Source organism: Anguilla rostrata, chromosome 5, assembly GCF_018555375.3.
Source record: "Anguilla rostrata isolate EN2019 chromosome 5, ASM1855537v3, whole genome shotgun sequence".
Lineage (NCBI taxonomy): Eukaryota > Metazoa > Chordata > Actinopteri > Anguilliformes > Anguillidae > Anguilla > Anguilla rostrata.
The window spans coordinates 63,841,399-63,856,779 of NC_057937.1; the positions used below are offsets into that span (position 1 = coordinate 63,841,399).

A 15,381-nucleotide genomic window follows, 5' to 3' on the forward strand; every position below is an offset into this window, starting at 1 on the left:
TAAACAGGAGAGTATGAGGTCTGTATTCATTCTATACTTGTGATTCGCAGCCTACTAAACAGTCACGATGCTGATTGGTTAAAATGCAATTCGGCATAATGTTACATTTTGTAACTCAAAGCCCAAAACCAAATGCTCCTGATTGGCCACACGGTCCCTTTCATTCCAGCCAATGAAATTGCCCAGGCTGACAGAGCAGAGGAGGATGCAGCTCCCAGTAGCCCTGCCAGCCTGAATAGGAACCTTTCCCTGCATCAATCTGAAGTAATTGGAGTCATGTAGAGAGGTGAGCAGTCTGCTGTAACAACATAGCAGGCAAGGTTATACCCTGCGGTTATGTTTAAATCAATACAGAAATCTCAAATCAGTGGGTAATGCCCAGTGGTTATGTTTAAATCAATACAGAAATCTCAAATCAGTGGGTAATGCCTAGTGGTTATGTTTAAATCAATACAACAAGCTCAAATCAGGTTAGGGTAAAATCAAATGTTTTATTGGAAAGGGACAGGACTGTGATTACAGGTTTGCTGTTATTGTTGTTTGTTTTCACTGAGCAAAGTCCACCCAACTCCCGCCCCCCCGCCCCATGCAATATTACAGCCCAACCTGACAGTCATCAGAGAAACATCTAGATCTTTCTCTGGTTCTGCATGGGACTGCAGAGGAAAGAATGAGAGAAAAATGAAAGAAGCAAGATGGGGATGAGGAGGAAAGGAGAGAAGCAGAATGGAGGGAGACCTGAGAGAATGAGGAGAAGGGAAAGAGGGAGAGGTAGACCAGGCCCCTCCTCTTTTTACATTTATTTCAGTGGGACTTGCTACTCAGCATAATTTCCTTTAATTTAAAATGATATTAAATAATAATATTTATATGATGCGTTATGCCGTTTGACTATGTTATGGCCGATGGAGTTAGGGCTTTCTGAACACTTGCAGGCTGTTCAGCACTGCATTGAGTTTCAGGCAAGGGGCGCTATTTGTTCTTCCACACTTCTGAATCTTCTGAATCACTCCTTAGAATAAATCACAACAAGGGCTCTGGGGGCGGGGTCAGGCTGCAAGGTCTATACCAGGTGATCCACTAAGCTCCGCCCCTCTGTATTCCCCCCACCCCTGGGTTACAGTGCTGTCCTCTGCCATCCCTTAACCCTGCCCCCTGGCCTCCCTGTCCCGCCCCCTCCCTCTCGCTCCTCCTTCATTGGCTGGCCATGGTGTAGCAGCCGTGCGGGTGCCACTGCATGTCCCGCACGCGCCTGACGGACTGGAACTGCGGGCAGGGGGCGCCATACTCGTTAAAGTGCCGGAAGTCGCCCTTCTCCAGCAGGTACTGGCTGCCACGGTAACCGGGGAACTGGTACCCCACCCACCTGTGGGGGGGGGGGGGGGGAAGAGGGGGGGGGGGGGGCTGTGAATATCTCTCTTCCCATGAGGAACTCTCTTTTTTAAACCCAGATGACTTTTCAAGCTTCGTACGTAAGGCTCAGTGGTGTGAATAGAGCACATTCACTCAGTAACTGCTGCAGGTCTTTATTACATAAATGTGGCATCAGAGCAAATTAAATGTGCAGCAGGATCGCTATGGCCACACCCATTTAACTTTAAGCTTTCAAATTAATCGAGTGCCATTTAATAATTATAATATGCTTTTTTTGTCATTGCATCAGGCATTTGAACATTCAAAACAGAGCCCAGACAGTTATATGTTTGTATGTTCTAGATGGGCTGAATGGCCTGTTCTCCTCATTATGTGTTCTTATGTTCTTATGTTCTAGATGGGCTGAATGGCTTGTTCTCCTCATTATGCATTGTTATGTACTTTTGTAATTGTGAAAAACATGTTGATGCTCATCTTTGTGCTCAGCCTCCTATCTGGAAACTAGAGAAATGTGTAATCACACATTTATTTTGATTACAACTCTGACATTTGACTTAATCCTACAAAATAAAACCATAATGCACAGAACAAGAATGATATATTGCCAGCAAATGTTACAGAAAGAACTTCAGAGAAAAACTATGAAGAGTGAGAGGGGTATGGGCTCGGGGGCAGGGTTTCACAGCGTTAATCGGTCCTTATGAGGTATTTGGGGGAGCGAGGGTGTTCGTCAGTGTGTACGGGTGATTAGGATGTTTTTGAGCTGGAATTTTGGGCTGAGAGCGTTACTCACGTTCCACAGCTCACGATGATGCTGCCCACTCTGTCGGTGAAGCCGTAGGAGAACAGGCTAGGAACGTCATCGTCCACAATCTCCATCTTACGCCCCTTAAATTCACCAACCTCATACAGGCAGATCTTATGCTTCTCAGGGTCCTGAGAGAGAGAGAGAGAGAGGGAGGGAGGGAGAGTGAGAGAGGGAGAGTGTGAGAGAGCAAGAGAGAGATAGAGGGAGAGAGAGAGAGAGAGGGAGAGTGTGAGAGAGAGAGAGGGAGAGAGATGGGGGGGATGATGATGAACGAAAAACTGCTAATGCTATCAATAAAGGGACCAACAGACCACCTGTTAATGTAACGTATGTACTTCTTACTTATATTATTTTTTGAAGTTTTTGTGCTTGATGTCTTGTGAATGTTTCCCTTCACTCTGTTATTTTTCTGCATTATGCATCTGTGAGTGCTCATGATCTGCGCTGATTCTCATTACCATCCTGACGGGCCGGAAGGACAGCAGGAAGTCGTTCCTGTGGCAGTTGCTCCAGGAGTCCCAGCGAGGGTACTCTCCCTTCTCCAGGATGTACATCTCCCCACAGAGGTTCATTTGCTCATAGCCCACAAACCTGAGGCACAGGTACACAATACACCTAACACAGACACGATCAAACACACACAACACACACACCTACTCACTACACACACACACTACACACAACACACACACACCACCACACACAACACACACACTACCACACACACACACACACACACACACACACACACATACACACCACACACACTACACACACACACTACACATACATACACACACACACACACACACCACACACACTACACACACACACACACACACACACTCACAAAACAACACACACACACACACACACCAACACTACACACCACACAACACTACCACACACACACTACACACACACACACACACACACAACACACACATACACAACATCACACACACACACACATACACTACAACTACACACACTACACAACATACACACACACACACACACACACACACACACACACACACACAACACACACACACCAACACCTACAACATACACACACACACACACACACACCCCACTACAACATACACCACCACACATACACACACACACACACACACAACACCTACCACACACACTACACACACACCACACACACACTCACACACACACTACACACACACACACACACACTACACACACACACACATACACACACACACCACACACACTACACACACACACACAACCCACACTACACACACACACCACACACACACTACACTCACACACACCGCTCACACACACACACACAACACACACACACACACACACACATCACACACACACACACACACACACGCTCACACACACGCTCACCACACACACACACATACACACACACTACACACACACACACACACACACATACACACACACTACACACACACGCACACGCACACTTACACACACACCCACACACACGCTCACTCACACACATACACACACACACACACACCCACATACACACACCCACACACACGCTCACTCACACACACACACACATGCTCACACACACATGAGGAAGAGGAGGAGGAGGAGGGATTGAGACTCACGGGCCGCATTCGACTCGCAGAGAGCGCACTCTGTCCATTCCCATGTCGCACACGTTCATGCACTCCCCGCCGATCTCCACACACCTGCCCTGGAAGTTCTCCTGATCGAATACGCACATCTGAGGACGAGAAAAGGCACCCAGTCAACAGCTGTCCATCGGCACGGATTCCTGTCAACTGCCATTCTGTTTCAAATGCCCTGCCTGCCGATCATAGCCATGGCAACCACAGTGACATCACAATTAATTTACAAAATGATAAAAAAAAGTTGAATGTGACAATTACATTACATTTATTTAGCAGACGCTTTCATCCAAAGCGACGTACAAGAAAATGCATATGCATACATATAACAATGCATACGTATAATGTAGCAAGATGAGTCAGAAGGTCCTTGATTAAAAAATGTAATTATGCATGTATGTAAATTCATATTTAACAAGCGCATGTAATATGTTGCCTGTCTATATGAGTTATGTAAGACATTATGGCTTAGGAAAGTTGGATTAAAAAATAAAACACCACAAAATAGAATTCATCATGAAAATTTAATTGAAGGATGTACTGTCAAATTAAGAAATTAACTGTAATAGAGGAATGTTGATGAAGGTTAGTGGTAAATATTCTGACCTTTTAAGAGAGTGTAGGTTGTAGCATATATTACTGCTTTAGAGTCCATTTTACATTAAGTGTTAAGAAGTACCTGTGAAGTTGTTTTTGGGATGAGTCTGTTTCAAGGAGAGGCAAGGTTTGGGGAGAGGTGGTTTTGGGATGAGGCGGGTTTTGGAGTGAAGCGGGTTTTGGGGTGAAGGCGGTTTTTTTGTGGTGAAGTGGGTTTTGGGGTGAAGCTGGTTTTGGGGGAGAGGCTGGTTTTGGGGAGAGGTGGATTTTGGGGTGCATCCGTACCTTGTAGGACATCATGCCCATCTCAGACTTCTTGCCCTGAGCAGCCTTACCGTCCGGCTGAGCACAGGGCTTAGAGGACTTCTCTCCACCTGCAGACATGATGGCTGAAGAAAGGAGGGAGGGAGGGATGGAGGGAGGGAGGGAGGGATCAAGTGCCAGAGAGAGGGGGAAGGAGAGAAGCAAACAGGGAGGAGTTATGGAAATTTACATTGAACACATTGGCAAAAAATAACATATAATATATTTAAAGAAGATATATGCATAGATACTATATATAATCAGCATCTCGTGCTTCTACAATGTTTGCATTTGCCTTGTTCTTTAAAACTATTCCTTCTTTTTCAAAATCTGTAATGCCCAATCACGCACAAGCTACTTGTTGTAGCCATGATTGGTTCAGAAAACAAGCATGCACTCTCAGCTGTGTGTGATGTCAGCTGCCGCTTCCTGTCAGGGAAAGGCATCTCCTGTGCCGCTCAAGAGCTGAACACGCAGGCGCCTGATCAATCAATGGAAGGTGCTGGTGCACAATGAGGCAATGTGAGAGCCAATCACATCGCCCTGTTGGGCGGCTGGTCGCAGTCAGCAATGGCACAGACCATGGGGCCCATCCACATACTGGAACAGAGCCTTAACAGATACCAGACCATGGGGCCCAATCACACACTTCGGCAACAGAGACCTGTAAGCAAGATACAGAACACATGGGGCCCATCCACACACTGGAACAGAGCCTTAACTGATACCAGACCATGGGGCCCATCCACACACTGGAACAGAGCCTTAACAGATACCAGACCATGGGGCCCATCCACACACTGGAACAGAACCTTAACAGATACCAGACCATGGGGCCCATCCACATACTGGAACAGAGCCTTAACAGATACCAGACCATGGGGCCCATCCACACACTGGAACAGAGCCTTAACTGATACCAGACCATGGGGCCCATCCAACTGAACGGCCTTAACGAACCAGACCATGGGGCCCATCCACAGACTGGAACAGAGCCTTAACTGATACCACAACTATGGGGCCTAAACAGTAGAAATTACCCAGCAGGCTGATTGTGTATTAAAGGTTTGTGATGTACAGATACATTATACCAGAAAGCAACTGGGAGAGATAGATGGAAAGGGGGAAGAGCAGAAAGAGAGAGATGGAAGGGGAGAGAGAGAAAAGATGGAGAGAGGAGATGGAGGAGAGATGCAAGGGAGAGAGAGAGAGAGATAAGGAGGGAGAGCAGAGAGAGAGAGGGAAAGGGGGAGAGCAGAGAGAGAGAGAGAGATGGAGAGGAGGAGAGCATAGAGATAAAGATGGAGAGGAGGAGAGTAGAGAGAGAGAGATGGAAAGGGGGAGAGCAGAGAGAGAAAGATGGAGAGGAGGAGAGTAGAGAGAGAGAGATGGAAAGGGGGAGAGCAGAGAGAGAGAGAGGTGGAGAGGAGGAGAGCATAGAGAGAAAGATGGAGAGGAGGAGAGTAGAGAGAGAGAGATGGAAAGGGGGAGAGCAGAGAGAGAGAGATGGAAAGGGGGAGAGCAGAGAGAGAGAGAGATGGAGGACGGTGACAGAACATGCTGATAGCACAGCACACCAAGCTCATTTTACACCCCTGGATAAAACATCCTCTACATCCTTCACACATCTCTGTAATTAACATCCTCTAAATCCTTCACACATCTCTGTAATTAATTTATCCTTTAAACACCACACTCACCCTATCCTGCCACACCCACACACACAGCACTCTGGGGGAAGCAAAGTCTAGCTGGTGTAGACTGTCTGTCTCTTTCCCCCTCTCCTCTCTAACCTGTGTGTGGGTTAGATGTGTGCTCTATCTTTCTCCCTCTCTTACCTCTGTGTGTGGGGTAGATGTGTGCTCTCTCTTTCTCCCTCTCTTACCTCTGTGTGTGTGGTAGATGTGTGCTCTCTCTTTCTCCCTCTCTTACCTCTGTGTGTGGGGTAGATCTGTGCTCTCTCTTTCTCCCTGTCTTACCCCTGTGTGTGTGGTAGATGTGTGGTCTCTCTTTCTCCCTCTCTTACCTCTGTGTGTGGTAGATGTGCGGTCTCTCTTGAGGACTGTGAGCCTGGCATTTGGTTTTGGCTCTTTTATACCTCAACACACTGCCACAGAGGATTAGCAGCACAGAAACAAACCTGCTGAGCTCAGAGAAACCACAGAATAGAAAACTCATTATCATCAAAGAGAGAGAGAGACTGAGAGAGAGGGGGGAAAGAGAGAGAGGGGGAGGGAGAGAGTGAGAAAGGGGGGAGAAAGATGACAGAGAGAGAAAGAGGAAGAGAGAGAGAGAAAATAAGGCAGAGGAAAGAAATTAAAGAGAGAAAAAGACAAGGAAAGAAGAAGGGAAGGCAGATTGTTCTGGGGGAAACCAGAGTAGCCAGCAGCTACTGAACAGTACACACACCCTGCACATACATGTATCACTGCACACACCCTGGACATACATGTATCACTACACACACCCTGCACATACATGTATCACTGCACACACATAAACACACACTACACACACCCTGCACATACATGTATCACTACACCCACCCTGGACATACATGTATCACTACACACACCCTGCACATACATGTATCACTACACACACAAACACACACTACACACACTCTGCATATACATGTATCACTACACACACCCTGTACATACATGTATCACCACACACACATAAACACACACTACACACACCCTGTATATACATGTATCACTACACACACCCTGCACATACATGTATCACTACACACACACAAACACACACTACACACGCCCTGTACATACATGTATCACTACACACACCCTGCACATACATGTATCACTACACACACACAAACACACACTACACACGCCCTGTACATACATGTATCACTACACACACCCTGGAAATACATGCATCACTACACACACACACAAACACAAACTACACACACCCTGTACATACATGTCTCAGTACACACACCCTGCATATACATGTATCACCACATGCACACAAACACACACTACACACACCCTGCACATACATGTGTCACTACACACGCCCTGTACATACATGTATCACTGCACACACACACACACACTACACACACCCTGCACATACATGTATCACTACACACACCCTGTACATACATGTCACTACACACGCACTGTACATACATGTATCACTACACACACACAAACACACACTACACCCACCCTGTACAGAGATGTATCACTACTCACACCCTGCATATACATGTATCACCACACACACACAAACACACTACACACACCTGCACTACATGTGTCATACACACGCCCTGTACATACATGTTCACTGCAACACACAAACACACACTACACACACACTGCACTACATGTATCATACACACACACCTGGTACATACATGTCACTACACACCACTGTACATAATGTATCACTAACAACACAAACACAACCACACCCACACTCGTACAGAGATGTACATTTCACACACCTTTACAATCTATCAGTAACAATCCTGCACTAACATGACACTACACCCACCTGGACATACATGTGTCAGTATCACACACTCCACACACACTGTGCATACATGCTATCAGTACCACACACCTCGCTACTACCGCGTATCTCTGTACAGCCTCCACTGGCTACATGTGTCAGTATACACACACACTACACACACACTGTGCATACATGTATCAGTACACACACACTGCACATACATGTATCACTACACCCACCCTGGACATACATGTGTCAGTATACACACACACACTACACACACACTGTGCATACATGTATCAGTACACACACCCTGCACATACATGTGTCAGTATACACACACACACTACACACACACTGTGCATACATGTATCAGTACACACACACTGTGCATACATGTATCAGTACGCGCACACACACACACGTGTAACTGTGGGAATGCAGTAGCTGTGTAAAACAGGAAGTGAGGATGGGAGGGGAGGAGCCACACTCCGAGGCACTCTCCCTCAGGAGCAGGTGGGAGCAGATTTCAGCAGCGTGTCAAGTGCTCATCGAGTGGAGAGCTGTAATTCTGCTGCACTGGAGAGCATGGGGCTCTCTCCCGGGCCTCAGGCGTGAGCACGGTCCCTCTTCAGCCCTCTCCACTCCAGCACTTCCTCATCCGAGTGGGCCGGGTGAGCCACTCTGCAGAGTCACCTGACACGCAGATCCGCTCGCTAGCTACCGCCGTTTCCGCCGCTCTGTCACAGGCCTCCACTGGCCACACCCCTTACAGAACTGGCCACACCCCTTCCACGGCCTCTCAAGAGGTGCAGCAGGGCGAGGTCAGGAGGTTTCTGGTTTAGTGGCAGATTGAGCAGATAATCAGCTCTGTCTATCTCAATTATTATTGTTGTTATTATTGTTATATTGGGGTGGGGGGGATTGTCAGTTGTTTCCCATTGCTATGGAGGTGAATACAGAATCTTTAATCAGTGCATTTACTGGGGGGGGGGGGGTTATAAGGGAAGTGAGGACACATTTCTGATAAACCTCATCTGATAGAACAGATGATAAAAACTTTTTTTATTGTTATGGAGCCAACATACTCCATAAGACTTTGGTGCAATCAAACATTATCACAGTACAGCAGGCATATACTTCACTTTGAAATACTTCAACTGTTTAGACACCAGGAAAGTTCCAACAGATTACTGACAATTTAAATGAAGCATCTATTTTCACCAATTTTTTACGTTAGTTACATGTTGGACAGCAGTTTCTCATGTGTGAACACAGAGGCCCTCCACATCAGCCAGACCGCATACAACCGGACGGCACATTTATGCGTGTACTGTTCATTCCAACTGCTGTGAGGCGACAGTGCCGCCCTCAACACAACATGAATAAAGCAAATGATTTTTTGATGCAGCAGTATTACTGTAAACAGTGAAGATAAGAATACTACTACTAAGGCTATTACTATTATTACTACTACTACTGATAATAATAATAATAATAATAATAATGCATATACAAATACATATACTGTATGCATGTACGCACACACACACACACAATCTCCCAGTATCGCATGACAACAAAATACATGTTGAAATTAATTTTACATGTAATCTTGTTCTACCAAATAGGGATCCTATTGAGATGCCACCAGCCCGAGAACATATCAACAGCAGTCAATGGAAGATACAAGTTAATGCATTACAGGCTGACAAAAGTGTTCCAGTATTTATCCAAAATGAAATATTCTCATTCAAGTTTCATATTTTCTCTCAACCCATATACACACACTCACGCGCCCATTCCCCCATTATGGCCAGGTCTTTGTACTCTGTATGACTGACAGTGCTGACAAGCAGGAATATGCGGACTTAGCCTATTGTGCGACTCCCATTCACCACAAACGCACTCGTGCGCTGCCTTCAGTTTTGGGGCATTGGAAGGGCTTATAACGCTCGCGAGGCCACACTATATCATCTGCTGAGTCGGCAGACCCGATTCCATTGGGAAAATAACAGAAGTCCGAAAAGAAAGGGAGACGTCACTCGTGTTTTACACACAGAAACCTACAAACACGCACACACACAACCGCACAATAAGCACAGCATACGCACGCGAACGCAACGGCGTCCGGTATAAAACAGGAGAGCCAGATTCCCACAAAGCTCTACGCAAAACAGGGAAGGCGCGTACCACTCGCGAGCTCCAGCACAAGGGACGATTTAGGTAAGGCGCTGATTCGGTGGTGAAAGTAACGGGAACAGTTCATAATAATCGTGTAATTATTGTGGCAACACGTTTTATGCTCATTATTGCCACATTTAAAAAAAACCAAAAAAAAAAAAAAACCATTTGAAACATTTATTGATACATTTTTGCCTATATGAAGATGTGAGGCACAAATATAATAAATATACAAAATTTGCTATTTCATTATAAAGACATTATTTTGAATTATACACACATTCATACATATTACTTTGTATAACGAAGCGATTTGATCATTGGATTATTAAGATAATGGTTAATATGAAATCAATTTGACTGAAGAGATGACAAGTAGATGTATAAAACAAGATATTTTTATAATGAAATATAATTTAATATGTCTGCATTTATTATAATTATAATTATTATTATTATTATATAGGGGTGGTGGATGCACTGATTCGGGCAGCTTGTTATCACCTGTGGGTGTACTTCTAGAAAGGATGTGGGGTGGAGCTCAGAATTTTGGAGGCTGTGACCAATCAGATCAGCCGCCTTAAACCGGGTGCGGGGCAGAGGACCCCGGCTCCAGGGAGCGGGATCCGTTCCTGGTTTTCAGACCAGCTTCTCCTCTTAATCACGCAACCGACCCGATAATCCACAATCCGCCATTTTATCTGCATTAGTTACTGCGCTAATGAATGGCAGCTGAAGGCCGCTGCTCTTGTGTCCGTTTATTTATTTATTTGATGTGTCATTGTGGTCGTATCGATGTGAACATGTGATCTATGCCAGTGTTTCTCAGCCCTGGTCCTGGGGACCCGCTGTGTAGGCTGGTTTTTGTCAAAGCCAATCTTATGATCAATTAAGTTCGTTTAAAAGTTACATTACATTACATTACATTCATTTGGCAGACGCTTTTATCCAAAGCGACGTACAAGAAGTGCATTTTCATGATCGTAGACAACTGCTGAACACGGGTTCAGTAAGGTACAATTACTTATTTTGTACAGCTATTTCTAGCTGAGAACAATGAACACTATCCTGGTCTAACATCTGCAAAGCCAAACTAGGCAGAAGATTAAGCTAGAGTATTAGGACAAATACAATTTACCAAGAAGTGCAGGGATGGGGCAACATGTAACAATGACAAGGAAAAAGGTTTTTTTTTTTTTTTTTTTTTTTTAATATGTATATATATATATATATATATATACACAGCATGGTGGTGGTTATTCTAGGTATAGTCTGAAAGATGAGTCTTCAGGCCACGCGAAGATGGATAGTGGGGGGAGGTTCGGAGAGGACGGGAGTTCGTTCCACCACTGGGAGCTAGGGTGGGGCTCTGTGATCCCTTTGGGCGGGTGGGAGGGTTCAGACGCCCTGCTGCTGCAGAGCGGAGTGGTCGAGCAGGCACATAGAATTGAGTCATGTCCTGCAAGTAGATGGGGGCTGTCCTGTTGGCGGCAGTGTAGGCAAGGGTCAGGGCTTTGAATCGGGTTCTAGCATAGTTAGAGCAAGTTCTAGCATAATTGTGTAGTTAAACTTGCTTAATGGAGGTTTGGCCTTTTGCTGTAAGTAAACTCCGTTTCTTTCAGACAGATGGTTTCTGGTTTCCAGACCCTCAGCAAAGGGGACCCAGCTGACTTCACCTGTCAGTTTGCAATTCATAACATTTAACATGGAACCTCTTTCAGTTTAGAGTTATTTGCTGAATCGCACATACAGCACAGTAAAGTTAGTCTGACTTGTTCAAATTCCTGGGATATGAATAGGGACATTTATTTTTTAGCTATTTCTTGCATAACATGGCTTTAAGAGGGTAAACTATCCTTCAATAGATGTAACAAATCTAATTTAGAACAATTAGTGTCAAATTAAGAACACTCGTCAGCTCATATCATTACAGAGCTTGTTGCTGTGGTTGGAACAAAAACCAGCGCACACAGTGAGACCAGGACTGGGGTTGAGAAACACAGAACAATACAGGAAATGACCTCATTCCGTCAGAGTAACCAGCAGAAACACGCCTGGCAGGAACTCCATAAATGAGCCCCCCCCCCCTCAGGAATGCCCTCAGTCACATGGTCTTTATCGCGCTCGCTGATTGGCCCGTTACTGCATGCAGTGTGTCTGACTCCCCCCTCTCCCCCAGGTAAAATGCAGAGGGTGACGAAGGCTCACATGGCTCCGCCCATGATGATGACTGGGATGGGCATGGCCCCTTTCTTTAAGGTAACCTCACCTGAAACAGTGCTGTCCATTTTGGCAGCTGCATGCTCCACTGAACCAGTTTAGGTTAAGAGCGTAACAGGTCTTTAAATGTATAGCATGGCTTTAAGTGCATAGTATGCCACACACACACTCTCTCTCACTCACACACACACACACAGACACTCTTTCTCTCTCTCTCACACACACACACACACACACACAGACACACACTCTCACACATACACATACTCTCTCTCTCTCACTCACTCACACACACACACACACACACTGCAGATGACCGTGTTCGAGCGCACACACACACACACACACACTCTCTCTCACACACACACACACACACACACACACACACACACACACACACACAGTGCTCAGTGCTGGTCTCTCCTGCAGATGACCGTGTTCGAGCAGGAACACTTCCAGGGCAGGTGTCAGGAGTTCACAGCAGAGTGCTGTAATATCCAGGACTGCGGCTTCGACAACATCCGCTCCGTCAGAGTGGAGAGTGGAGCGTGAGTACCTCTGAGCAGCCTGTGGGTCTCTCTGAATGTGCCTGAGCAGCGTGTGGGTCTCTCTGAATGTGTCTGAGCAGCCTGTGGGTCTCTCTGAATGTGTCTGAGCAGCCTGTGGGTCTCTCTGAATGTGCCTGAGCAGCCTGTGGGTCTCTCTGAATGTGCCTGAGCAGCCTGTGGGTCTCTCTGAATGTGCCTGAGCAGCCTGTGGGTCTCTCTGAATGTGCCTGAGCAGCCTGTGGGTCTCTCTGAATGTGTCTGAGCAGCGTGTGGTCATTTTTGGTAAAGGAGGGGGAGCCATTTTGGAATCCCAGAGTGTCTGAGCAGGGCTGTCTCTGCGCTCTCCTGTCTGAGCAGGTGGGTGGGCTTCGAGCACCATGACTTCCAGGGGCAGCAGTTTGTGCTGGAGAGGGGGGAGTACCCCCACTGGGACGCCTACAGTGGAAACCTGTCCTACCATGTGGAGAGGATGATGTCATTCCGCCCCATCTACTGCGCTGTGAGTGTGTGTGTGAGAGAGTGTTTGTATGTGTGTGTGCGTGTGTATGTGAGTGTGTGTGTGTGTGTGTGTGTGTGTGTGTGTATGAGTGTTTGTGTGTGTGTGTGTGAGAGACAGTATTCCTCACAGCCTCTCTCTGATGGCAGTCTCACCAGAGCAGTCGTATGATGATCTTTGAGAAGGAGAACTTCCTGGGTCGCAGTGTGGAGCTGTGTGATGACTACCCCTCCCTGCAGGCCATGGGCTGGTGCAACAACGAAGTGGGATCCATGCATGTGCAGTGTGGAGCGTGAGTAACCCAGCACTGTGTGCAGTGTGGAGCGTGAGTAACCCAGCACTGTGTGCAGTGTGGAGCGTGAGTAACCCAGCACTGTCACAGTCTTACTGCTACACAACCTTACTGCTACACTACTTTACTGTCACAGCCTTACTGCTACACTACTTTACTGTCACAGTTTTACTGTACACACCTTACTGCTACACTACTTTACTGTCACAGTCTTACTGCTACACAACCTTACTGTTACACAACCTTACTGTAACACAACCTTACTGTTACACAGTCTTACTGTTACACACCCCTATTGTTACACACCTTTATTACAATCCTCCCTTACTGTAACTTTTTCTGCTAACTTTCATAATGCATGGTATGCACAACCTTATCAGGCCCATTGGGCTATTTTAAAACTCCTGCTTAGAGCTTACAGTGTAGGTGGGCAATTTACACCTCTCCCCTCCCTCGCTCTCTCCCCCTCTCATCTAACCTCTCCTCTCTACTTTTACCACTTTATCTCTCTGCCCCCCCCACCCCCTGCCCCCCCCAGGTTCGTGTGCTATCAGTACCCCGGCTACAGAGGCCAGCAGTACATCATGGAGTGTGAGAGGCACAGTGGAGACTACCAGCACTGGAGGAACTGGGGATCCCACTGCCAGACCCCCCAAATCCAGTCCATCCGCAGGATCCAGCACTGAGACAGGGGACTGCTCACACACACACACACACACACACACACACACACAGCACAAACACACATGCACAGAAGAGCAGAGGAATACTGACACGCTGAAGACTATAATAAAATTGAGGCACATCCACACCCCCCCACCCCCCGGCCCCTGTACCTGGCCGACTCTTCTAGAATATTCTGAGAATAGCCGCCTCCCAGTGTAGGAGCAGAATGGAGCCAGTGACTAATAAAATAATGCTCACCTCAAAGCCCTGCACCTGTGCTCTTATTGAGTGGGTGTGCGTGTGTGTGTGAGTGCTTGTGTGTGTGTGTGTGTGTGTGTGTGTGCGCGTGTGAGTGCTTGCATGTGTGTGTTGTCCCCCTAGACTGAAGAGAACAGTGCTGGTCTGGCCCGTAAATGTACTGTAATAATTCCTCAGCTTTCTTATGAACGCACAGCCGACCCTCCTCGTGCGTTTACTCACTTTACCCAGCAGGGGCAGCAGAGGGCCACACACAGAGACGGGATCACAGCTCTGACACGTCATGGAGGGGAATCAAACCCCCAGCCATGACCGGGGAGGGGTGTATGGGTTAGAGCAGGGTTGTCCAGTCTTATGGGAAAACGGCCGGAGTGGGTGCAGGTTTTTGTTTAGCCGAGCACTATCACACCCAGTAAAACCAAAGGACTAATCATGGTCTTCAATCACAACAAGCAGAATCAATCAGGTGTCTTCGTGTTGAG

The 15,381-nt window shown here is 46.7% G+C and overlaps 2 protein-coding genes across 2 annotated transcripts; one reads left to right on the top strand and one right to left on the bottom strand.

Annotated features, from left to right (window-relative positions):
* Positions 1-471: 471 nt before the first annotated feature.
* LOC135255962 (beta-crystallin B1-like) lies at positions 472-6,869 on the bottom strand. Its single transcript, XM_064337807.1, has 6 exons — positions 6,767-6,869; positions 4,723-4,826; positions 3,817-3,935; positions 2,641-2,773; positions 2,168-2,310; positions 472-1,366 (listed from the first exon to the last, which is right to left on the bottom strand). Exons 2-6 carry the CDS (start codon positions 4,819-4,821, stop codon positions 1,195-1,197), a joined length of 666 nt encoding a protein of 221 aa, XP_064193877.1. The 5' UTR covers positions 4,822-4,826; positions 6,767-6,869; the 3' UTR covers positions 472-1,194.
* A 3,439-nt stretch (positions 6,870-10,308) lies between these two features.
* On the top strand, positions 10,309-14,905 carry LOC135255963 (beta-crystallin A1-like). Its single transcript, XM_064337808.1, has 6 exons — positions 10,309-10,461; positions 12,599-12,678; positions 13,069-13,187; positions 13,545-13,686; positions 13,833-13,975; positions 14,514-14,905. Exons 2-6 carry the CDS (start codon positions 12,604-12,606, stop codon positions 14,659-14,661), a joined length of 627 nt encoding a protein of 208 aa, XP_064193878.1. The 5' UTR covers positions 10,309-10,461; positions 12,599-12,603; the 3' UTR covers positions 14,662-14,905.
* Positions 14,906-15,381: the final 476 nt, after the last annotated feature.